The 25,073-nt window shown below is 42.1% G+C and overlaps 1 protein-coding gene across 1 annotated transcript; it reads left to right on the plus strand.

The window, feature by feature from the left end:
• Positions 1 to 1,487: 1,487 nt before the first annotated feature.
• Positions 1,488 to 24,571, plus strand: SRPX2 (sushi repeat containing protein X-linked 2). Its single transcript, XM_008156541.3, has 11 exons — positions 1,488 to 1,647; positions 3,552 to 3,769; positions 8,101 to 8,181; positions 12,616 to 12,807; positions 15,366 to 15,542; positions 15,841 to 15,967; positions 16,098 to 16,219; positions 19,166 to 19,345; positions 19,693 to 19,826; positions 22,134 to 22,255; positions 23,324 to 24,571. The coding sequence occupies exons 2-11, from the start codon at positions 3,688 to 3,690 to the stop codon at positions 23,502 to 23,504; spliced, it is 1,398 nt and encodes a 465-aa protein (XP_008154763.2). The 5' UTR covers positions 1,488 to 1,647; positions 3,552 to 3,687; the 3' UTR covers positions 23,505 to 24,571.
• Positions 24,572 to 25,073: the final 502 nt, after the last annotated feature.

Genomic DNA, 25,073 nt, shown 5'->3' on the forward strand with positions numbered 1-25,073 from the left:
ATTTTCCTTTTTGGAGAACAGACCAAGGACCACCTCTTCCCATGGGATGCTCAGAGTCTTCACAGTCTATACCATATATTTTGGAACTTTATATTCTTGTACTATTTTCTAATTGTTTGTGCCCCTTCTCTCCTCTACTAAACATAAACCCTCTGGAAGCTGGAGAGTAAGCTCCTTAAAATCAAGGATCACACAGTTCATACTCACCACTGTTCCCTAGTTGATAGTTTATAGTAGATGCCCAAAGAAGGTTATTTCCCTAAGCATACACAATTGTAATCAATAACATCTTTTTGAATGTCTGTCTCCTTCATTTCATCAGGGCAAGGATTTTTGTCTTTTTGGTTCACTGATGTCTCTCAGTCACCTAGTAGTGTGTGTGGCAAAAAATAGGTGCTCAATAAATATTTCTTAAATTAATTATGGATTCAGGAATTTTTATTTGTCTACTATCCTTAACAACAGTAAATGTTTGATAAATTTATTGAATTAATGAGGCCATAAACATATCTTCAGCTTCTTTGTACCACTATCACTGTTGAACACATGATAGACACTCAATTCATATTTATGATTGATGGATTAGAAATTAAATAGGCTTGTTACTGAACTTTTTGTTATCATAGCTGAAAAGAAGTTATCAGTTTGTTTGCGCATACACAGGGAAGGAACCCTTTCTATAGCAGTTAAAATATTTCTACTAGGACCACTGATCTTTCAAGGATGGAAATGTCAAGTCTGAGGTGACGGAGAATGTAAGGAGTTGGCCTGCACTATAGTAGAATAGTCTCATTATCAGATACTAAAAAGAAATCTTGCTTAGTGAATAGAAACATAGTTCTCCATCAGAAGACACTGAGAAACAGCTTAGCAATGGCTACAACCTTGCCATGCACAGAACATCTAGATTAACTTAAACAGCCTTCAGCTAAAGCCTCTCTAAGCATGCTTTCCCTCCACTCATTACAGGAAATCAGTCTTTATTCTTCAGCCAAGAAGTGCATGGTAATTTTTGTAAACAACATAATCTTATCAGAAACTGAAGTCCATAGAAGTTAGGTAATCAGTGCTAGGGTTTAAAAGTGTATCTAATCCTGGTATATGGCAAGGCAACTAGGAGTAGGGAGTACTAAGGAACTACAGAGAAATCTCCAAGGAATGTTAGAGTCAGCTATGCTCTTCTTCAAATTTGAGAAATTCCTTTTCATTCAACTTTGATGTGATGCTGAGTCATAAAAAGACGCTATCTCCAGTACGCCACATCTCTAGGGAGGCCCCTTAGCCAGCCTCTGTTAGTCATTACTATAAGCACAGGCGTGGGGCCAGCACCATTCACACTTTCCCCTGTTCGGCAGCAGACTGAGTTCCTCTAATCCTTGTGTTCCTTCTCTCCAACCTCTCTAAAACCCTTCTCTAAGGGAGAAATAGCTATAGCTTGGGGCTAATATAGCTTTAAGGAAACTTTTGGCAGATGCGGATGTCCTAACATCTGGGCAGTTTTAACAGAATCCCGGAGGCCCGGACAGACTGGGAGCCACTCGTTCTAGGAATGTTAAATTAGAAGTTTTTTCAACTGATGAGAGAAGCAGAAAGGAAGGAGAAAGAGAACGAGGAGAGAAAAAGACAGCACAAAAACCCATAAAACAGGTAAGATCTGCTGCTTAACCCCTCTATACTACACTACCCCTACTTTAAGACCACGGGGGGGTAACAAGATCCATGACTTGGGCAACATGGCTGGGGATGGAGGGGAAGAAAGAAGTTCTTTTATGAAACTGGATCATATGCTGTTTTTCATTTGAGCTGTGACCTGGCTGCAGATACAGGTTCCCACCACCTTCCCGATGCTCAGCAGAGGGATGGCTGACTCCAGTGAGTCAAATTCTCAGTTTGAAATTGTGGAGGAGGTGGGCAGGGAAGCAGTAATAGTCTCAGAGCATCGGGTCTAGAAAGAAAAGCCCTTCTTGCTCCTGAACTAAGGAATTGGATTGAGGCTGCAAGTGGGAGGCAGGTTCAGGGATTAATTTATCTAGCTGTTCATGTTCCTGAATTTCTTTAAACACCTCTTTCTCCTTTGGTTCCCTTTTTCTGATTTTATCTCTTTCCTTCAGCTCTGACAGATTACTTTTCTTTCTAGTTTCTCTCTCACATCTTTCCACTTTCCCTGCCTCCCTCACTTGCTCTCACTTTTTCTCTATCCTGCTTCCTTGCCACTGTCTAGACAAAGTCTAAAGTCAAGTAGCAATAAATTAGAAAATGAATTCATGCCATTCCTGGACTTCTTGTGTCCCTTGGGGACTCTGGCCAGAATCTGTCATCTTTTTGTTTCTCAATTTCTGGGACTGACTCCTTCCCTAACCATGGCATTTTATTGAAAGTATGTGGGTGAATGGGTGTTTACTGAAAAGTCCAGTGGCCAGTTTATACCAATGGGCAGCAAGTTTTAATACTGTCACTTATGAGGTATTTGTCTACTGGGAACCACAAAATTCTAATCCCATCAGAGTGAGAACAGGATAGGAAATGAGAGGGCAATTGGAGCTTGCTCACCCTCTCCTCACGTATCTCAGTAGGTTCTTCTCAACCTCACTTCCTGCTGGCTCAGTGGGTAAAACTAGAAGGTTAGACTTGAATTGAAAGCCAGAAGCCACTACCAAACGGCTAAGCTTCAAAAACCAAAGTTAAGAACATAGGTAGGGTATATTTACTAACTAAAGTTAGGAGACATCCAGTCCTGTCCAATATCAAGTTGGTAATAATAACTAATATATAATGATTGATTCCCTATGTTCCAGGGAAAATTTTTCTATAAGGTAGATATGAACAACAGTGTGGTGATTGCCAGTGGTGGGGGAGAGGGAGGTAGAAGAGGGTATAGAGGGAATAAAAGGTGATGGAAGGAGACTTGACTTGGGGTGGTAAACACACAATATAGTGTACAGATGACATGTTGTAGAATTGTGCACTTGAAATCTGTATAATTTTGTTAACCAGGGTCACCCCAATAAATTCAATAAAAAGTAAAAAAAATTAACAAGCTGGGAAAGAAGGTAGGTACTATTATTATCCTCATTTTATAGATGAGGAAACTGAGGCTCAGAGAAGTTAAAGAATTTGCCCATATCCCCATACCTTAAAGGGACAGAATTGGATACATACTCAGATCTGTATAACTCTAGTGTTCAAGCTTAGTCCATAGAGGCTAATGCTTTCCCAGATTAGTGGTTAAGGAAATACCAGCTAAATTGATAAAACCATCAACTGGCAGCCTTTAGATCACAGGATTCCATCTTGATTCTATATGACTTTATGTTGGCCTTTTCCTGGTTTTGGTACCTCAGTGTCCCTCACTATAACTTGTACCATGGAATATTTGCATCTGATCTCACCAAGGTCAATTGAAAATTGATTGTTTTTATAGCCTTCTTCTGGGAAGGAAAAAGACCATAAATAACAAATAGTCTTGTTATTCTACAAAGTGGAAGATCCTTACAAAAGGGGGGTGATAAAATAGGCATCATTAATTTAAAAATCTCTCTTCTTCCTCACAGATCCCACATTTCTGCTTCCTCTCACTTTTGGAAGTTCATTGATGGCTGATTTATGAAAGTTACTTTCCTTTGTTCTGGTACTTCTGGCCACCTACTCCTATTCTTGTCTCCCTAACAATCCCTACCCCTTAAAAGGATGGCCGGTAAAATAACTCAAAGAGGAGCTCTCTCTCTGCTGCTCTTCCTTGCTCCAGCAGTGACACCAACATGGTTAGCAGGTAAGTTCTAGGAGCTGTGTCCCATTATCTCCAGGAAGGTGGGGTCTGGACCAAGTCTTGGAGAAAGAAAGAGTTAAACTACAATGAAAGATACTTAAATTAGATACCAAGAACTATTCTTAACAACAAAGATGGTTAAACATTGTAATAGGCCACTAAGGGAGACTTTGTGACAAACTAAAAGATATTTGAAAACAAGCTATGCCCTAGAGGATTTTGCTCAGTGGATGATAAAGTGCTGGTCCATAGACTGAACAGTCCTGGGTTCGATTCCGGTCAAGGGCACGTACTTCGGTTGCAGGCTTGATTCCCAGCCCTGGTAGGGGCACATGGGGGAGGCAACTAATTGATGTGTCTCTCTCACATCAATGTTTCTTTCTGTGTGTCTCTCCCCCTCCCTTCCACTCTCTCTAAAAAAAATTAATGGAAAAAATATACTTGGGTGAGGATTAACAAAAATGAGAAGGTTGAACTACATGGCTTTTGAGTCCCTTATCTCACCTGCTTCACCTGCTTTTGCACTTAGCTTCCTCCCTCCCTCCTTCCCTCCCTCTCTCTTTCCCTCCCCCTCACTCTCACCCCAGACTGTATTTATAGGATGAGATTTGTAAAGCCCTTTTCTGCTAAAGCTTTAATGACAATACAAATCACATTCTCTTAAACAGGAATTCCCTAATTTCTTCTGGCTTGTTCCTTACTTCAGAAGGGATGGACAGTTCTGGATTCCTGAATGTTTCATCCTTTGCCCCTGAAAACATAGGGAGCTGAAGAGAACAGACTCAGTGAGGAGAGGGGGAAGAGGAGTAGGAAGAATGATGAAAGGATAATGAGGGGGCAGGCAGAGGTTTTTGATTGGGTCCAGCTGGCATTCCAAGTGCTAAGAATATTCTGTGGCCTGCAGTGTCTGCCCTCATGGAGGGCTGGGGGAGAGTAGCAGAAGGAGACAGGCCCAACCAACGGAATTAGGAAAATATCCAGAGATGAGTAAATAACAAACTGCTTCCATCACAGCCACAGTCATTGCAGCTAAAATTTTCCACATGCCCTGGGTTCCTGGTGGAGGACTTTGGCAATAGCTCTGTTTGTCTGGAACAGCTGCATGAAGCTTTCAAACAAATATGCAAACTTCTTGTCCTCTTTGGCTTAACCTAGCTTTGTAGGGGGTGAAACACAAGGGATGTCATTGAGATGAAGAAATTCAAGTCAAGCCCTTGGCAGAGTACACACTGTTTGGAGTTAAAGGAGTCATCCACCCCAACCTTCCAAAGCTTCAGTTCAAGTACATAACACCAAAATCCAGCCAAAGACCATAGGACTTAAGGGAGTGGAGATTAGATGCCTCAAAGCCCAATTTTGAACACCTGTAAGAAACCACATGGAATACAAAGGCCTTTACCTTTATCAGGGTGAAAGCCTGGGCTATTGGAGTCTTGAGGAAAGGGCAGTTTTATTTTAAAACTTAGATCCATTTGAAGTTCTCAAAGGGCTGTTTGCAAAGGTGGCACTCCCACTTGCACAAGAATCACCAAGGTCACCACTCATTCAGAGGAGCCCAGGCTGGGAAATCTCTTACAGCCCTGCAAACCCACTCATTCTTCCCTGTTCTGTTTTTAGGAGACTACATGATGAGAGAAATTTGGAAAATTTCCAATAATCTTTCTCCAAATTGCTAGCTCAGCTGTCTGATCTTATTCCATTCATTTATTCATGCATTCACTATACATACTGACTTCTCTATATGCATCCAGCACGGTTTTGTTCCCAGCTATAGCTTTTTCTCAAATGGGAATGGCACAAGGAAAGCAGGGACAATCAGTAAAAGGACCCAGGAATAATCAGCAGAGGTTGGGAATGGTTAAGAATATAAATAAAGCAAACAGTGGGTTAGAAGTGTATATTGGCATATCTATGCAGTTCAGTAAGTCAGAGCATATTTGCTATTATAAGCCAAACATTAGTGTGGATCTGAAAATAGTCTTCAAATATCAGTTACTTTTCCAACCATACCTTTGTAAAAGGCAGTGCTTAGAGCATCTGACTTTACTATGGAACCCAGTAATAGACCTCACAGTAACCACTGAGGAATGCTGCCCAAATCTCTCTACCAAAGGGCTGAAGAGGGACAAGCAGATAAAACAATGCAGAAAGGGTGCCCTTCTAGTTTCTTATATCTGATCTCACTATCCTAATATTCATAGAAAATACCCAAAGACAGGCAGAGAGGGAAAATGGAAAGGGTTAAAGTAGTAAGGTGATTGCCATCACAAAGCAAACTTGGCACTGGTGCAGCTACCTCTGCACCCTGGTGGAGACTATAATTATCTGACTGAGTCTTCCCTCAGCTTTCCCACATCCCCTGTAATTCTAGAATGATGTAAAATACTTGTTGGCTTCACATCCCACACACACAAAGTAAAAAAACTGAATTGCAAAAAAGATTTCAGATTTTTAGCCCTGCTGGACATTGTTCAAAGTTTTCCCCTACTGCCATGTTTAGTGGGGTGTCTGAGTTTGGTATTGAGAGGGTCAAACATCCCTGGGCTAGAATGTCCACTCTACTTTTTACTAGCTGGGAAACTTGAGCTACTCCTGCACTCCTCTGAACCTATTTCCTCATCTATACATTAGAGAGAAATAAGGGTGTCAATTTCACTGAGATGTTAGGATGGCATAATGAGATAATACATGTAACGGACTAAACACAGAACACGTGATGAGTGATGTTAGCAGTCATTGTTGTTATCCAGCCAAAAGCCTCTGTCATTCCTATTTGCTCTTCTGGTAAACAGAGGCTTGCTCCCTGCTGGCCCTTTTCTTACAAGCAAGCTCTGGAACAGGAGTGTGGGGACTGATCCTTTAGGGCCTAAAGTTTAGGCCCTAAAGGGAATCACACACATCTGGCCTCCTATTTAACGGGAGCTGTAAGGCTTTGAGGCTAATGCTAAACTGAAACAGCTGGTGAGAGTTTTTTTGCCCTCCACGAAGAAACCTCCCATGTGGGAAAAGCAAGAGAAAGCCTGGGGAGAAATAAAGGGAAGCCACAAGAACTGAAATGGAAAAATATAAAAAGTCAAGGGAAAGAGAAAAAATGAAGTCTTTCCTCTGGAATGAGGGCAAACCAATGAGGACATGATTTCATAAGGCAAATTTTCTATTTGATTCATTCCCTTGTTCATCAAGTTGGACTGGTTTCCCAATACCCCCCACCCCCAGTCTGTGGGGAATGGATGACCTTCATCATCTAGCCATCTGCTCCACCCTTTTGTGTAGGGGGCCCTGAGCTTCTTCCCAGAGAGGAGGCAGGCACTTTGTGGTCTGAGTGTTTACACAGGCCAAAGGGCTCCAGAACTAAAACCCAGCCCTGTCCTGGAAGCACAACCTTTCCTGGAAGTGAGGAATTGTCTTCTGACTCCAGCATGGCTGGCTGCTGTATTCCTGTGCGTGCATTAGGGCTCAGGGAAGCTGGAAGGAGCACTTCCTGAAACTTCACTCCGGAAAGTACCAAGTTGTATTCCAATTAGTTTGTGTTCATGACTGATTTCCTGCCGTCTAGTGGAACACACTGTTTAGTCTCCCAGACAGCCGCAGACCTGCCTGTACCAGAGACTGGGCCACTTAACGGAATAGGGGTGGACTGGAAATATTCTCCAGCTCATCAGCTCCCTGTCAAACTCCTGCTGATTAGAGGAACCAGAAAGGACTCTGCTTGCTTTTTCCTCCAAACCAGGACAAACCACTCAGGACATAAAACTATTTTCATTTCCCCTTGCCCTTTGAGCCCTCTCTCTTTGTCTTGGCATGCCAGCCTTAGCAATAGCAACCAAGTGGCAAAAGGCTGGTGCCCTGTGGGCTAGTGGGAGCTTGAGGAATCACATCCTTCTGAGGACTGTGAGCAGGCTTGTCACTAGTGGAAAGACCCTTACTCCGGCTCTATTTTTTCCTCCTGTCTGTGACAGCTGTCCAACCTCAGAGCTTGGTTATTAGTGACTCACCAAGGAAATGAGTCATTCATAGCCCAGACTGGTGGGATTGATTGATGATCAATATATTTGGATTTTTTTTTCTTTTGAATGGAGGCTTTTAGTGTTACCAGTAGCCCCCCTCCCCAACCCATTAGTTCCCCCTTTATGCACCTAAAGTATTGAGGTTTACCCACAATAGTTCTGCTGCTTTACAAGGAAGAATTTTCCCCACTAAATATCCACCTGGCTTGCCACCCCTATATGGAGTGCCCTGTCCTCAGTAAGAGACCAAGTTGAAAGGGGGAACCGTTCAGAAGGACTTGAGTGAGAAATCAATGTGTCATATTAATATTGTCTTATTCATTCTAGGTTCAGGCTACTACCCAGATGAAAGCTACAATGAAGTATATGCTGAAGAGGTCCCACAGGTCCCTGCCCTAGACTACCGAGGTAATACTCCTTCTCGGGCTCAGAAAAGGTTTTTTCTAGCCTAAGGCCTAGGCCCTCCCTGAAGCATCCTCATCCAACTTGGCTTATATGTGCCAAAACTGAAGCTCAGTGAATTAGGGGCCATGATTTCCAGTCATGAACTTGGTTACTGACTTGTTGTTTGACCTTACCTCTCTAGCACTAAGGTTGCCCATCTATTATTAGCCATTAAATATGGACTGAGTACTCCTGTAAACCTAGTCCTGTGCAAGGTAAACCTGTGGATGATACAAAAACTTGTACCCACCAAGGAGCTTACATTCTGCTGGGGGAAGGATTAGTGAGGAGGCAGTAAAATTAGCACATGTAGAGCAAGTAAGTGTGAAACTATGTGGTAGCAGTAAATGCAATAGATGTTAAGAAAAAGAATTCAGGGAAAGAGTCATGAAAAATAACATTTAGACTAGATCTTGAATAATGGGTGGATTTTGAGAACTGGGAAGGAGAGGGGAGGGCATTCAGACAAGTAGATGGCCACTGATATAGAGGTATGAACAAACCCACTTATGTAGAGGAAGGAGCTAGGAAGAAACCAGCCTGATTGGAGGAGATGGGATGTGGAGGAAGTAGTAGAAAATAAAGTTGAATATAATAGAGTGAGACCAAATTAGGAAAGGCTCCATAATCTACAAGATTCTTCTAAGGAGGGGCAGAAGGACTGCCTGTGACAAGTCCTGAATAACTATTCCTATACTAGAAAGAAAGTTAGACCAGGTAATATCTTCCACTTTCCCTGAGGATCATTTCAGCACTGGGCAAGCCGGTAACTCTGCCAGCATTATCTGAAGATAATTACAGAGAAGGCCCTTTTAACCCTGTTGTAAGCACTTTGTTTCCTTTATTATCCCTGAAAATTGATAGGTGTATAGTTGCTGTGGGCCTGAGCTCAAGTCCCAGCTACTCCACCTTACAGCTCTTTGACCCCAAACAAACACCTTTATATGCCAGTCACTGTGCTATGTATTTTATAAATGTTATTTTATTTAAGTAAGGTGCATGCTTGTAGTGATATGGGAAGGTCTCTAAAACATTTTAAGTTTATTTTAGAAAAGCATTGGTGGGAACAGTGAGCATACTGCGCTACTCTAAATGTTAAAAAGAAGGAAAAAGAATATGTAGTAATACTTGCTTTAGTTGCTTGATATGCATATACTATTAACAGTGGTTCTTTATGGGGGTACTAAGTGGCAGTATGTGTTGGAACAGGGGTGGGAGAGAGTCTTTACCCTGTAACATTTTATACTTTTTGGATTTTGAACCATGTGGCTATATTACCTATTCAAAAATGTAAATGCATACTTCAAAATAAAATCCTAGCATACTTACAGTGGCAGATAATAGAGTTAGAAAAATATTGGTTTTAGAGCTAGTCAAAGCTTGGGTTAAAATCTCTGCTCCTTACTTGCTTGGGGACTGCGGACACGTTAGTTCCTCACCTGCAAGATAAAGCTTTTGGGAGAACTATTTGAGATAATGGATGTAAAGTGAAAATATAAAGCATAGTGCCTACTGCACAGTAGCTACTCAGTAATAACTAACACATTTCCTGCAAGAAATTTTCACCATGCCATAATTAGCATTCTTTGGGTACAGTTGTTCAGCCAGTTGTGAATCTCCATAACTGTACTGTCATCTCTCCTGTATTTCTGTATCTCATCCACATCAATGGCATGAAGGGCACTGTCATATGCCTCACTGACTTCCACATAGTGTATCTACTAATTTCCCCTGCTCTACCAGTCTGGTGACTCTAACCAAAAAGAAAATGAGGTCAGTCTTCAATGACTTGTTCTTGAGGACACATGGAGATCAGCACTTCTCTTTTTAACTGCTCATAAGCCTGTATTTAAATACTATGCTATCAGTGCTGTCGCTCTTACCAGGCTAAAGTTTCCAGAGGCTGCATTCTTCCTTTTGGGAATCTAATGTGCAGCATGGTGACTATAGTTCATGTATGGTGCCAGGTGAGTACGAGACTTTTATGAAGAGGATCACTTAATAAATTATATAAATGTCTAACCACTATGCTGCATATCTAAACTAATATAAAATAATATTGAATGTCAACTGTAATTAAACAAAATTACATTGTACACCTTAGACATATACAGTTTGTTTGTCAATTATACCTCAAATAATTCTGGGTGGAAAAAGAAAATTGGGATAATGTTTTTGTTCTTTTCCAGCTTCCCAGCATGTTTTCTTTATACCAGGATTCCTCTGAACCTACAAATTTGAACTTATTTAGCTCTATATTTCCTTTTACTAAATTTGCTTATTCTATCTCTTACAATTTGATTTGTATTTTTATTGACAGAATGCTGGAGAGAAATAGGACAGGAGTGATTGTTGAGGCCCCAGCCTCCCATATAAAGTCTTTGTGATATGTGTTGTGATCACATAATTAACAGCTCTGCAACTGTAGTGCTTCCAACTTTATGTAATTTGGAGATGGTGTCTCCAGATGGCAGCCTTGTGTCACAGACACAGGCACAAAACTAATGCTGAAAGCCACAAGCGTGTTTTTGCTTGAATGATAACTTTCTTACTGTCATCTGTCTTCATTCTTTAGCTGCCTGCAAGCAGAGGCTCCAGCCTTTCGTTTTTTCCTTTAACTCCTAATGCACTTTTATTCAAATCCCCCTTGTTTTTGTCCCTTAGGATTTGGGGATTGAATGAGCTCACATGGGGCTTTAGCCTTCCTGACTTGAGACTAACAGATCTATGTCATACTGTGTATGCATCCTTGGACAGGTGGCCCTCTGCCTGTTTATAAGTGCTCCTTTAAAATCTGAACCAGCTGAAGAGTCATTCCTATTGTGTAGCCAATGAGACAACTTTATGATGCTTTTATGATTTAACTAGAGGCCCAGTGCATGAAATTCATGCAAGGGACTAGGCCCTCGCAGCCCCAGCTTCATCTGGAAGGTCATCCGGAAGGACGTCTGGAAGGTTGTTCAGCTGTCCGGTCTAATTAGCATATTACACTTTTATTATTATAGATGGCCCTATTACCTTTTGTGTTCAGTATTGACCTGGGATTGGACTTTCATTCTTAAGCAGCCTTGTTTGATATTGCATTCCCTTCCTCTCTCTAGCTTCCATATTTGTATCATTTTAAAAATTATTTTAAATTTACCTACTGTGAAATTCACTCTTTTTGGTACAGAGTTCTATGAGTTTTGACAAGTGCATAGTCATGTAACCACCACCACCATACCAAACAGCTTCATCACATCAAGAACTTGCCCAAGGCTGCCTCTTTGAGGTTATCCTAGACCTCAACCATTTACCCACAGAACATTTGAATTTTTGCCAGCTTTGGCCATTCTGAATAGAGGTATTTTAAAACATTTGTATGCAGGATTTTGTATGAACACAGGTTTTCATTTCATAACTAAAGTGGGATTGCAAAGTTGCATGGCAAGTGTATGTTTACTTTTTTAAGAAACTACCAAAATATTTTTCAAAGTGGCTGTCTCATTTTGTATTACCCCCAGGAATGTGTAAGAGTTCCAGTTTCTCTCCATCCTCACCAACACTTGGTTTTGCCAGTTTTGTTTTGTTTTTTTTCTTTTAAGTTTAGATATCCTAATGGGCACATAATGGTATCTTGCTGTGGTTTTAATTTGCATTTCTCTAGTGACTTATAATGCTGACTATCTTTTCATGTGCTTATTTTCCATCAGTATATCCTCTTCAGTGATATATCTGTTCATGTCTTTTGTCCATGCTCTAACTGAATTGTTTGCTTTTTTCCTTTTGAGTTTTGAGAGTTCTTTATATATTCTAGATACCAGTCCTTAGTTGAATGTGTGGTTTGCAGATATTTTCTCCAAGTTTGTGGTTTGTCTTTCATCTATTAACAATGCTTTTCATAATATAAAAGTTTTTAATTTTGACAAGGTTTAATTTATTGTCTTTTTTTCTTGTATTAATTGTGCTCTTGCATGTCTAAGACCTCTTAGCTCTAGATCCCAGAGATTTTGCCCTGTTTTTTTTTTTACATTTTATAATTTTACTTTTTAGATTTAAATTCATGATCCATTTTGAATTATTTTTTATATAGGGTATGAGACTTAGATTGAGGTTCTTTTCCCTTCTTCTCCTCCCCCTCCTCCTCCTCCTCCTCCTCCTCCTCCTCCTCCTCCTCCTCCTCCTCCTCCTCCTCCTCCTCCTTCTCCTCCTTATCTATAGAAGTTCAATATTGCTCCAGCAACACTTGTTTGAATGGCTATCTTCCCTCCGTTGAATTGCTTTTGAATCTTTGTCAAAAATTATTTCAACATACTTGTGTGGGTCTATTTGCTGTTCCATTGATCTATGTGTCTGTCCTTTCACCAATACACTGTCTTAATTATTGTACTTCAGCTTACTTTTCTTCTATTGTTACAGTCCCCCGATGGTGTTATACATTAAATATCCAAGACGGAGAAGCCACATGCTATTCACCAAGGGGAGAGAATTATCACAGCAGCTTGGGCACTCGTTGTGAGCTCTCCTGTGACCGGGGCTTTCGACTGATCGGACGAAGGTCGGTGCAATGCTTGCCAAGCCGCCGCTGGTCTGGAACTGCCTATTGCAGACGTAAGTGGTGCAGATGCTGATGTGTATATATGAGAGAGGCCAGCCATGCAGCCACTGAGTGTATACGCCTGGAGGTGTTACTATGCCTTATGTCAAGTGAAAATTAGGAATTTTTCACAGGCACCCAAAATGGCCTTTCTCCATCCTAACATTTTAGCTTGTTTTCTCTCCCTGTGTTTATTGACCAATTAATATGAGCATTTAAATAGCAACCAGCTCTTCTGGCTTGGGAGGCCAAGGAGTGCATGTAAGACTTGGGCCTGGGGCTTATGTGGACCTATGCCTTCTTTTGGCACTCTCAAGGATGTGTGATCTCAGACTCTTTCCCACACTGCTATACTTCCTGACCTAATGCCTTAGGAGACCTTGGCAGTGAAGCTATGAGACATCTGTTATTCTTCATTTTCTTCGGAAAGCCACAAAGAATCCTTAGGCTAGTATGTAGGAGTGCTAATACACACACATTCCAAACCATGTCCCTCTCAGCTCCCAAATCTCTATCTTATTCCAGCTCTACAGGCTACCTTTTTTTTTTTTTAGCAGCTGAGCTTTGTCTGTCTATATGTCTATCTTTGATGTCTATATGTCTATCTCTGAATGCCATTTGTAAGACACCCATGTGTGCAGGGCCATGTATTGGTTGTTTCAGGAGCTTATTCAATTCTCAATTCCTCCCAGGCAGCTTATGACTAATGAATAGAAACACAAATATGTGCACATGAAGGCAGTGTGACCAGACACAGAGTACTGAGCATTTAGAGAGATATTGGGTTAGTCAGAAAAGATGTTGTGGAGGAGAAAAGTTTTATAGTCAGAAATAAGGACACCACTATACCCCTTTAGATGACTGTAATTATTTTTTTTTAAGACTTGGATGCCATTGTTTCCAAAATCAATTAGAATTAGTCTCACAAAATGAAATAATATGTCTATAAATGAACATAAAACCAGTTAAAAGAAAGGAGATATACATATTTCCAGGTGCCTAGAATGACTTACTTACTATATTTGAAGAGTGAATCTGACTTTGCCCTTTCTCATAAGTGAAAAAAGGGCAAACACTTTGGATGTATCATTTTCACTGTCATATAATACTAAGAAAACAAATTCATCTGCAAAGACAAACTTTTTTCTTGGCCCTGATTTCAAGGAAGTAATTTTTGCATACAGGATACTAAAAATCATAAAAGAAAATAATCTTCAAGTCTGGTTTGACCAAGAAGCAAAATGAACATAGCTTATAGAGTCTTTATGGAAAGCTCCAGTAATTGAATTTAAGCAGGGTTAGAACTTAGAAATAAGAAGGAATGTGTGGCTTGTTTCAAGTATCAGGTATCTCAAGCTAGACTTTGGTAAGCATAGGCTCACAATCAACTCATGGTAGCAGTCTCCACTTCTGGCACATGTGGTATCTAAAGCATATGGATTCCCCTTTAGCCAAAGTTGGCCCTCCAGGCACTGGCCTGACCTGTATTCTCACCCGGTGAGAGGGCCAACCTACTTTCACGTGTAAGTGAGACTCAGCTGAGGAGTGCTTGTGGCAACACAAGCACTATATAGATAAAAGCCTAATATGCAAATTGTCCCCTTGGGAGTTCGACCTGGAGACCAGGAGTTTGATGGCTCACTATGATGTGCACTGACCACCAGGGGGCGGTGTGGAATGAAGGAAGGCCCTGGCTGACAGCCAAAAGCTGGGGAAGGGAGGCCCCAGCTGGCAGCCAGCAGCCAGGGAAGGAAGGCCCTGGCTGGCAGCAAGAAGGCCCCGATCAGTCCTGATCACTGGCCAGGCCTCATGACCCTACCCATGCAAGAATTTCATGCACTGGGCCTCTAGTATTCAAAAAGGAGCTTTGAATTTGCTCAAGGATATCTAACATTTGAGGAACAAGAGGTAAAAATGAATAGCAGCTGAGGCCCTAAATGAGCCCAGATGTGTATATGCATTATCCCTTTTATGAAGTTCTATGAAGTATCTCCATTTTAAAAAAATATGTATATTTTATTGATTTCAGAGAGGAAGCGAGAGATAAAAACATCAATGATGAGAGAGAATCATTGATTGGCTGCCTCCTGCACACACACTACTAGGGGTTAAGCCCGCAACCCAGGCATGTACCCTGACTGGGAATAGAACTGACCTCCTGGTTCATAGGTCAAAGCTCAACCACTGAGCCACACCAGCCAGGCTGAAGTATCCACATTTTAGTGGTGAAAACACTGAGACTCAGAGAGATGAGGTAACTTCAAGTCAGAGAGCTTGTAATGGGTAGAGCTTGGATCTAAACTCAGGTGTGGTTCTCAAGTCCATGCACTTGGACAAGTAATTTACTTCTTTGAGAAACACTCATCCCCAGCACTATTGTAACTTATAGTCTAAAAATAAGGAAGCAATTAGTAAAAAGAGCCAATTAGGCACAAAAATTTAAGGGCAGTTTGGGGTAAAATTTTCTGTATTTTATGCTATCTCTGATATGGTTCTTCCTGTGCTAGATGCCCAGGCATCACCTCCAGATAGTCCCATAGGCCACTAAGCTTTCTACTTGGTTTTCTCTTAGAGATAAGATGCCGCACATTGCCATTCATTACGAGTGGCACCTACACCTGCACAAATGGTGCACTTCTTGACTCCCGTTGTGACTACAGCTGTTCCATTGGCTACCATCTGGAAGGTGACCGCAGCCGAATCTGTATGGAAGATGGTCAATGGAGTGGAGGCGAGCCTGTATGTGTAGGTAAATGGTGGTTTGCTCCCAGTTGTCCTGCTGCAAAGAGTCACCCTGGTATTGTGTCCACAAAGGATGTGGAATCCTTTCAGCAGAAGGCTTTTCTGCTTGCTATGAGGATGGCACTCTGGACACACCCTTAAAGAAGTTATCACTTCCCCTGCTACTGGGGTCTTCCCCCCAATTTCATTAAGCATCTTGAATAGTGTATCTTATACCTACCCAGTGGTGCGATATTACTTCTATGGGTTCCCTTCAGGGAAGGCAGGGGGCCCATGAGTCAGCACCTGATTTCTGACCTTGGCAGACATAGATCCCCCCAAGATCCGTTGTCCCCACTCACGTGAAAAAATGGCAGAGCCGGAAAAACTGACTGCTCGAGTATACTGGGACCCACCTTTGGTGAAAGATTCTGCTGATGGTACCATCACCAGGTGAGTAACAGATGCCCCTTGTGCCTCCCAGGAGCTTCTCCCAGGCTCTCAGGCTGAGACTACTGTGATGATATGCCCCTGATCCTAAAAGTCTCTTTCCTTAGTGATTATTTCACTCTGTCCCATGTAGGGTGACACTTCGGGGCCCTGAGCCTGGTTCTCACTTTCCCGAAGGAGAACATGTGATTCGTTACACTGCCTATGACCGAGCCTACAACCGGGCCAGCTGCAAGTTCATTGTGAAAGTACAAGGTCCGTCCAAAAGAAGTCTTCCATTTTCACATTGTTCATTATTCCTGCTCTGCTTTGACCCTGTAGATGCTCACCACAACCCTCTCTTTGCTATGCCTGAAACAGACACTCATGGGAGAGGGGAAAAACAAGTTCACTAAAAAGGGTTATTCAGGAAGTCTGCATGATATTGTGCATATACACGTTTCAGAAACCCTGAACCCCCAACAGGATTTTCTCATTCTCCTAAATCTAGATAAAATTCACAAAGATATTCTGTATCTCTTTTCTTGGCATTCTAATCATCAAATCTAATCAGCCTGCATCCTCAGTCTTTCACCTTTGCTGAAATTGGTGGTGTTGCATGCCTGATTCTACCCCTTTGTTTAGTGTTGTTTTGTTTTTTTATTATAAATACTAGTAGCCCTGTGCACAAATCCGTGCACCAGTAGCTCTCTGTGGGGCCTGGCTGCTCCACATCCGCTGCCCAGAGTCTCTCCGTGGCCCAGAGGCCCATCCGAGGCCAGGCGCGGAACACTTGCCTCATCACTGCAGCGACGAAGCAAGCATTCTGCCAGGCCGCTCATGCTGCCCACTCTCAGTGGCCACCCCCTTGGGACTGGGGGACTCCGGCAGGGCTGAGAGGACTGGGCACCACCATCTTGTGGCTATGGGCACCACCATCTTTGTGATGGAGTGATGGTTAATTTGCATATTACCCTTTTATTAGATAGGATAATTTATACTCAGTTTTGAACATGTGGGAAATAGAGAAATATACAAAGGAAAAAAATATATTACCCCATTGTCCAGAAGCTACCTTTTAGTATTTTCTTTCTAGTCTTTTATCTACACACTAGGGGCCCAGTGCACAAAATTTGTGCACTGGGGAGGGGTCCCTCAGCCCAGCCTGACCCCTCACACATACTGGGAACCCTCAGGGAATGTCCTACTGACTGCTTAGGCATGCGCCCCATTGGAAGCGGGCCTAAGTTGCATTCTGGCCTCCCTTTGTGGGAGGCGACCAGGCTGATCAGGGGAAGGCACCAGCCCCATCACCCTGCTGCTGCAGCCACTGCCAGTCACCACAGGCGCCAAGGTATTTTCATCAACACAGACTCCAGTCCCTTCACCATGAAAAAAATGACAATTTTCTTTAGGCATTTTCAAGATGTGTCTTTCATAGGATATGACATTTCTTTCTCTTTCTTTTTCTTTCTTTCTTTCTTTCTTTCTTTCATTCTTTCTTTCTTTTTTATCCTCACGTGAGGATATATTTCCATTGATTTTTTTCCCCTTCCCTCCGATTGCAGGCTCGGCCCCTGCCCCTCCCATTGCCTGCTTGGCCCCTGCCCAAGCCTAAAGCCTTGGCCTGAAGCTTTAGGCTTGGGCAGGGGCCCCACCCCTCTGATTGCTTACTCGGCCCCTGCCCCTCTGATTGCCAGCTCGGCCCGAGACTTTAGACTTGAGCAGGGGGCCCCCTGCCCCTCCAATCCCTGGCTTGGCCCCTGCCCAAACCTAAAACTTCAGTCCAAGGCTTTAGGCTTGGTTAGGGGGCCCCCGCCCCTCTGATGGCTGGCTCAGAATGACCTGGGTGCCAAGGATGTTCCCAGGACCCACGTACATATGCAAATTAACCGTCATCTTTGTTGAGTTAATTTGCATACTCACTCTGATTATGGCTGTGGGCGTAGTGGAGGTACGATCAATTTACATGTTTGTCTATTATTTTGTAAGACTAGAGGCCCAGTGCATGAAATTCATACACTGGGGAGGGGTGTCCCTCAGCCCAGCCTATACCCTCTCCAATCTGGGACCCCTCGGGGGATGTCCAACTGCTGGTTTAGGACCAATCCCACAGGGCAGTTGGACATCCCCCTCACAATCCAGACTGCTGGCTCCTAACCGCTCACCTGCCTGCCTGCCTGATTGCCTCTAACTGCTTCTGCCTCCCAGCCTGATCATCCCCTAACCAATCCCCTGCCAGACTGATCAACACCTAACTGCTCCCCTGCTGGCCCGGTCACCCCCAACTGCCCTCCCCTGCAGGCCCGGTCCCCCTCAACTGCCCTCCCCTGCCAGCCATCTTGTGGCAGCCATCTTGTGACCACATGGGGGCGGCCATCTTGTGACCAATGGGGGCGACCATCTTGTGCGAGGGTGTGACGGCCAATTTGCATATTACCTCTTTATTATATAAGATATTTAAAAAATCATATAGTTGAGATCATACTTTATATCCAATCTTAGATCACCCTTTTCATTATAATAATTTTCCATGTTCTTTAAAAATTCTTCAGAAATATTTTAATGACACCATAATAATCTACCTCCAAAAATATAATTTGTTGCCCTAGCCAGTTTGGCTCAGTGGATAGAGCGTTGGCCTGTGGACTGAAAGGTCCCAGGTTCGATTCCAGTCAAGTGCATGTACCTTAGTTGTGGGTACATCCCCAGTAGGAGGTGTGCAGGAGGCAACTGAATCGATGTTTCTCTCTCATCGATATTTCTAATTCTCTATCCCTCTTCCTTCCTCTCTGTAAAAAATCAATAAAATGTATTTTTTTTAAAAGAATATAATTTGCTTAATATTTCTCCCACTTATGGGTATTTAAGTTTTCTTCTATTTATTTTTAATATTAAAAGTAATTTTATAAGGTGGTCATCCTTACATAGGGTGTCCACAGAATCTGAAAACAAAAATAGCAATATTTATTTTACAGAATGATGACAATATGTATATTCACTTGTTCTTCCAGATTTTTTGAACACATTTGTCTACATTTCATATTTAATTCCTTAAGAAAATTCAGCCTTTATCCTCATCCATTGGAAATATGAAGAAGTCATTCATTCTGATCATCCTAGGTCTCCTGATCTAGAAAACCCAGCATGGGCACCTGCTTAATCTTTTTTTTTTTCTTAAAAGAGATACCATAGCCCCTAACTTGAACTCCTCACTAACAGTGAGACGCTGCCCAATGCTGAAACCACCACAGCATGGCTACCTCACCTGCACCTCAGCGGGGGACAACTATGGTGCCACCTGTGAATATCACTGTGATGGAGGTTATGAGCGCCAAGGGACTCCCTCCCGGGTCTGCCAGTCCAGCCGCCAGTGGTCAGGATCACCACCCATCTGTGCTCGTGAGTGAAACCAGGGAATGAGGAGAGTGAATGTATTGATCAGGGCTACTTTGAAAGATCTTAAAATGTGTATAGCACAGGGGTTCAATAGTAAAGTGTGTGATATGGGAATGGGAGGGTGTTCTAAAATGTGTTTATTTTAAGGGCCAGTGTTATCCTTCTGAATAGTCCTACTCCAAGATGAAGGGTTTAAAATTTCCAGGTGTTCTTTCAGGATTTCCCCCAAGGAAAGGGAGAAACAACCAAAAAGGGTTATCCTGAAAGACTGGAATTCCTCAAGATAGTATTACCCATGTTGGGGTGAAGGAGAAGGCCATACTCTGACTGGCCATCTGCTTCTTCTCTAGCTATGAAGATTAATGTTAATGTCAACTCGGCTACTGGCCTTCTGGATCAGTTCTATGAGAAACAACGCCTCCTCATCATCTCAGCTCCTGATCCCTCCAACCGATATTACAAAATGCAGATCTCTATGCTACAGGTGAGATCTAATCCCCTAATGCAAGTTCAGCTCCTTTATATACCCTCTAACCCCACCCCATTATTCCCTTACCTCTTCCAAATCAAAGAGTTGCTTTTCTACAGCACAAACTCTATTTCCTCAAACTCTTTATGGACACTTAATCAGTTTTACTCTAGACAAATTTATCACACTTTACTAGTAAAAACGTCTATGTTTTTACTAAAAAGGCAGTGAGGACCCTGGAATGGTGGGTGTGACTTACAGGGGGCTTGGTAAGGGTAGGAAGGGAGTGTGGTAGAGCGCTGTAGAGAGACTTGTAAAATAAATGTTGGGATGAAATTATGTTTATGTTTTCAAGAAATAATAGCATTAACAAATATTTATATGGTAAGTGCTATATAGGTACCAGGTATAGAAGTATATGTTTTACATATATTCATTTAATTGTCGAAACAACCCTTAAGAGAGATACTATTATTATCCTCATTTTAAAGGTAAGGAAACTGAGGCATAGAGAAGTTAAAGATTTGCCCAAGATCACTAGATAGTAAGTGACTGGGCCAGGATTGAACTCAGTCTGACTCGAGGATCTGTGCTCTTAACCAACACTTGTAACAGGAGAGAAAGACAAGTATTGTGATATCTCAAAGTAAAATGAGGGACTTGCACAATGATTTTTAACACACTATGAGATACCTAACCAAAGGCACTTATGTGGAAGGAAAGGTGAATAGGACAGAATAGATATGAACATTGGGATTTATAAAGAAAATAGACTAGGTTCTTGAAGAGAACTCAGGGTATGATGAAAAGACTAAGAGAACCAGCTCTAAGAAGCTGCAAAGGTGTTTTCTAAAGGTTGAATCTTACAAGTTGCCAAGAGGCCCATGATGGAAGCAGCTTTATAAAAAGCATGACCCTAGGTATCTAGACCAATAAGGACCAAGTTCCTCCAGGGATCAGGAAAAAAAAAAAAAAGGCAATACCTCAGCTTGAACAGAAAGCAAGAACAAGAACTGGAACCAGCCAATGAGGACAGTGACTCTGAAAGTCAGGACTAGAGGAGTAGCCCAAAGATTAGACAAGGGGTTGGGCATCAGGGAGTGTTCACTGAGGCTTTAAACCTCACCCCAGGTAACTGGCTCAGAGTTAACCCTACAAGACAATGCAGGATAAAGAGCCAGGGTAGAATTATAGGGTGTACTGCCTGGTATGAAGAAGGCAACAAAGGGTAATGAGAACACTGGCACTATTTCTGAGAAATCCTGAAGACCAAAATTGTAGCCTAGTGGTAAGGAGCACACACTTGGGTAGGCAGTAGCAGCCCTAAGTTTAAATCTTGGCTTAGAATTTTACTGTCATGCAAGTTTGAACAAGCTACTTTTTTACTCTACAGAATAAGAATATTGCCGAAACCGGTTTGGCTCAATGGATAGAGCGTCGGTCTGCGGACTGAAAGGTCCCAGGTTCGATTCCGGTCAAGGGCATGTACATTGGCTACGGGCACATCCCTGAGAGGGGGTGTGCAGGAGGCAGCTGGTCGATGATTCTCTCTCATCATGTTTCTAGCTCTCTATCCCTCTCCCTTCCTCTCTGTAAAAAATCAATAAAATATATATTAAAAAAAAAAGAATATCACCTGCTTTGTTAGGGGTATTATGAGGACTAAGTTAGATTATGCCTGCAAAGCATTAGGTATGTGTATTCTTTATAGACATTATTATCATATCACAATAGCTATCTATTAAGAACCTATGTAGCTTCCAATTGTAATATAAATAAGTTATGGTGACTATAGTTATTAACACTGCATTGTATATTTTAAAGTTGCAAAGAGAGTAGATCTTAACAATTTTTATCACAAGAAAAAAATTATAACTATGTATGGTGATAGATGTTAACTAGACTTCTTGTGGTGATCATTTCATAATGTATACAAATATTGAATAATTATGTGGTATACTTGAAATTAATATTATATGTCAATTAGTATCTCAATTTAAAAAAAGAACCTACATAGTTTAAAACCTATAAAAAATGAAGGAAGTAGGGATTGTGTTCCTGCAATTTATAAATTATATTTCTCTTTTCTACCCCACGTGTTATAACCAGCTTCATGCACTTCATTAGAATAAAGAAAACACTGTTAGGGAAAGTAAATCAGGAATGACAGAGGGAAGAGGTTGTAGACTCCATCATGTGATGGTTGGGAGAGAAGGCCCTCCTTTCCCACACTGCCTCACTGTGGTCCCTGGAAGAATCAGCTAAGTAGTCTTAGGTTTGAGTCTGAGACCCTATTCCATAAAACCTTCTCTCCTCTCCCAGCAATCCACCTGTGGACTGGACCTGCGGCATGTGACCATCATCGAGCTGGTGGGGCAGCCACCTCAGGAGGTGGGGCGCATCAGGGAGCAACAGCTGTCAGCCAACATCATCGAGGAGCTCAGGTCCAGGCTGAAGGGCCACAGGGAAGGGGTGGGCAGAAACCCTAGGTGAAACACTGGCAACAGGAGGGTGTGAGAGAATCAACTATACTACTCTCTTGGGACACTACCATGTTTGAACTCTTGGGGTACATTAATTAAGATCAGAGAGTGGCCAGAATCAGAATCAAATGGAGGGGGGCTTAAAATACAGAGGACCAGACCCCATCCCAAACCATCTCAGGACTGTCCTTTTTTTTTTTTTTTCAATAAGGCATGTCCCCTGACTCTGAAGTACAACCAGAGCTGAGTCACAGACCCAAACATGACTCAGATAGGCCTCTGATCCTGTTGCCTCATGTCCTCATCTCTTTACCTTCAGTCTCCAATAGGCAGTGAAATCTGAATCATATCTATCTGCCCTTGGGGGAAGAACAAACTATTGGTGACAGGCGGTAGAAGTTGACTTTTCTCATTATCTATCCATTATCACCCTTCCAATGCCTCCACATATGCTCAGAGCCAATAAAGCCACCACTGCTCTCTTTTCTAGATACACTACCTGCCTCTAGGTCTCATTCTCAGTAGGGACAGAAAGATTCAGTCTCAGGTAGGGGAGAGACTGAGAAACACTCAGAGGAAGGAGACTGTAGACTTGCAGCTACAGATGGAAGAGTTGATCAGGTGAATTGATCTACCTATGAGCTATCATATATGGTTGTGCAAGTATGCCCAGCTCAATTCTAGAAAACACTAGTCATATCATAGTGCATGTGACTGGTGCTCCTTGGACTTATTCTATGCACCCCACATTGCTATATGAGGGAAACATCACCTAGTAATAATGTAGCTGCTCCATCCACGGTGAGGAAGGGACAGCTTAGCAGAGCCAGACATACAAGATCAGAGGTGCAGGGTCAGAGCAGAGAAAAACAAAGGGTTTTAAGATAGGTAGTGGAGAGAATGGGGACAAGGACTCAGTTGGGGAAGGAATTAGTCCATCAGTGGAGCTACAAAAGGTCAGAGGGTAATAGAGACTGGTGGAATGAAGCCCAGACAAGATCTCACACCTCCCTTGACTCCTCTCTCTAGGCAATTCCAGCACCTCACTCGCTCCTACTTCAATATGGTATTGATTGACAAGCAGGGAATTGACCGGGAACGCTACATGGAACCTGTCACCCCGGAGGAAATCTTCACATTCATTGATGACTACCTACTGAGCAATCAGGAGCTGACCCAGCGTCGGGAACAAAGGGATGTATGCGAGTAAACTTGAGCCAGGGCATGGTTGAGGTCAAAGGAAAAGCTCCCCTAGTTGGCTGAAACCAGGGTCTAAAAAAAGGAGGAAATGGTTTCCCATAATTCTAGGGACAGGACTCTGAAGTAGGTGAGGTTCACCAATCTTGGGACATTTCCAGGAACCTTTTTAGGGCTGCATAATAGTTTCCCTAAGCAAGTCTCTGCTTTAAGTAGCACTGGAGGAGCATAAGAAGCTACGTAGGGACTGAGGAGAGGTCCTGGGCAGTGGGTTGGTGGTAGGTTTTCCTTTCCTATCCTGGGGTTCTCCCAGCTCTTCAAAGTCTTCTAGATAAGTAAATCCTAAATTCATTCACTAACTGACTGTCGGTTTTGTGTGGCGTTTTTTGTTGTTTTGTTTTTTACATTAGTAAGCATTTAATAATATTGTTTGGTCATTTTTAAAGCCACTATTCTTTGTGACTCCTTTCTATATTTGGGGCTTACCAGTATACACAAACATTTAAATTAGTACTTTGAAACAACAAGTTTGAGGTTGTTTGTGTTGCAACATGTATAACATGTTTTCTTGAAAGGACATCTGGATTAGATGGACTGCAGGTTTTAAGGGGAAACCTAGTGACACCAGACTACCTTGCAACCAGCACAATGATGAGAGGTTTTATTTTCAACCGGTATAGTCAAACCACAGCAATTCCTTCCTGTCCTGGAGGAACAAAGCTGCTCTATAGTGGGTTTTCCCTTCTTTTTGTTCAAGGAAATGAACAAGCTCCTGGACAAGATCTGGTAATGTCCCAGCCCCAGTTCTCAGTTACTTTGTTCCAAATTCAGATTGTTCATTTTTATGGCATGGGGTACTTCTCTCTGAAGTTAAGTATAAACAACCTTGGGTATTTTATAGCACTGTTTTAAAGAGAGTAGCCCTGGCTGGTTTGGCTCAGTGGATAGAGTGTCGGCCTGCGGACTGAGGGGGCCTGGGTTCAATTCTGGTCAAGGGCACATGCCTGGGTTGTGGGCTCGATCCCCACTGGGAGGCTTGCGGGAGGCAGCCAATCAATGATTCTCTTTCATCATTGATGTTTCTATCTCTCTCTCCCTCTCCCTCTCTGAAATCAATTAAAAAAAAAAGAGAGTAAACAAAACATTGGCTTCATGTATAATTTTTCTTCTAGAATGTAAAATCTTTTTAATTAAAGTATAATTGTTATACACTATAATATTAGTTTCAGGTGTATAACATAGTTAGATTTCACATTTATTCACCTTACAAAGTGATCACCACAAAAAGTCCACTAACTATATCACCATAAAAAGTTATTGTGATATTATTGATTGTATTCCATATGCTGTACTTTACATCCCTGTGACTTCTTTATAAGTTTGCATCTCTTAGTAATCCCTTCACCTTTTGCCCATACCCCACCACCCAACCCTCAGGCAACTATCAGGTTTTTTGTATCTATGAATCTGTTTTGTTTGTTCATTTGTTTAGTTTTGTAGATCCCACACAAAAGTTAAATGATATAGTATTTGTTTTTCTCTGACTTATTTCACTTAGCATAATATCCTCTAGGTCTATCCA

Source organism: Eptesicus fuscus, chromosome 1 (genome assembly GCF_027574615.1).
Source record: "Eptesicus fuscus isolate TK198812 chromosome 1, DD_ASM_mEF_20220401, whole genome shotgun sequence".
Taxonomy (NCBI): domain Eukaryota; kingdom Metazoa; phylum Chordata; class Mammalia; order Chiroptera; family Vespertilionidae; genus Eptesicus; species Eptesicus fuscus.

Bases quoted from the DNA above. Each gene is read 5' to 3' on its own strand.
- SRPX2 (XM_008156541.3), top strand. From the start codon at position 3,688: ATGGCCGGTAAAATAACTCAAAGAGGAGCTCTCTCTCTGCTGCTCTTC. The intron at 15,543-15,840 runs GTAAATGGTGGT...TGACCTTGGCAG, and splicing joins AGGCGAGCCTGTATGTGTAG to ACATAGATCCCCCCAAGATC. The intron at 15,968-16,097 runs GTGAGTAACAGA...TGTCCCATGTAG, and splicing joins GCTGATGGTACCATCACCAG to GGTGACACTTCGGGGCCCTG.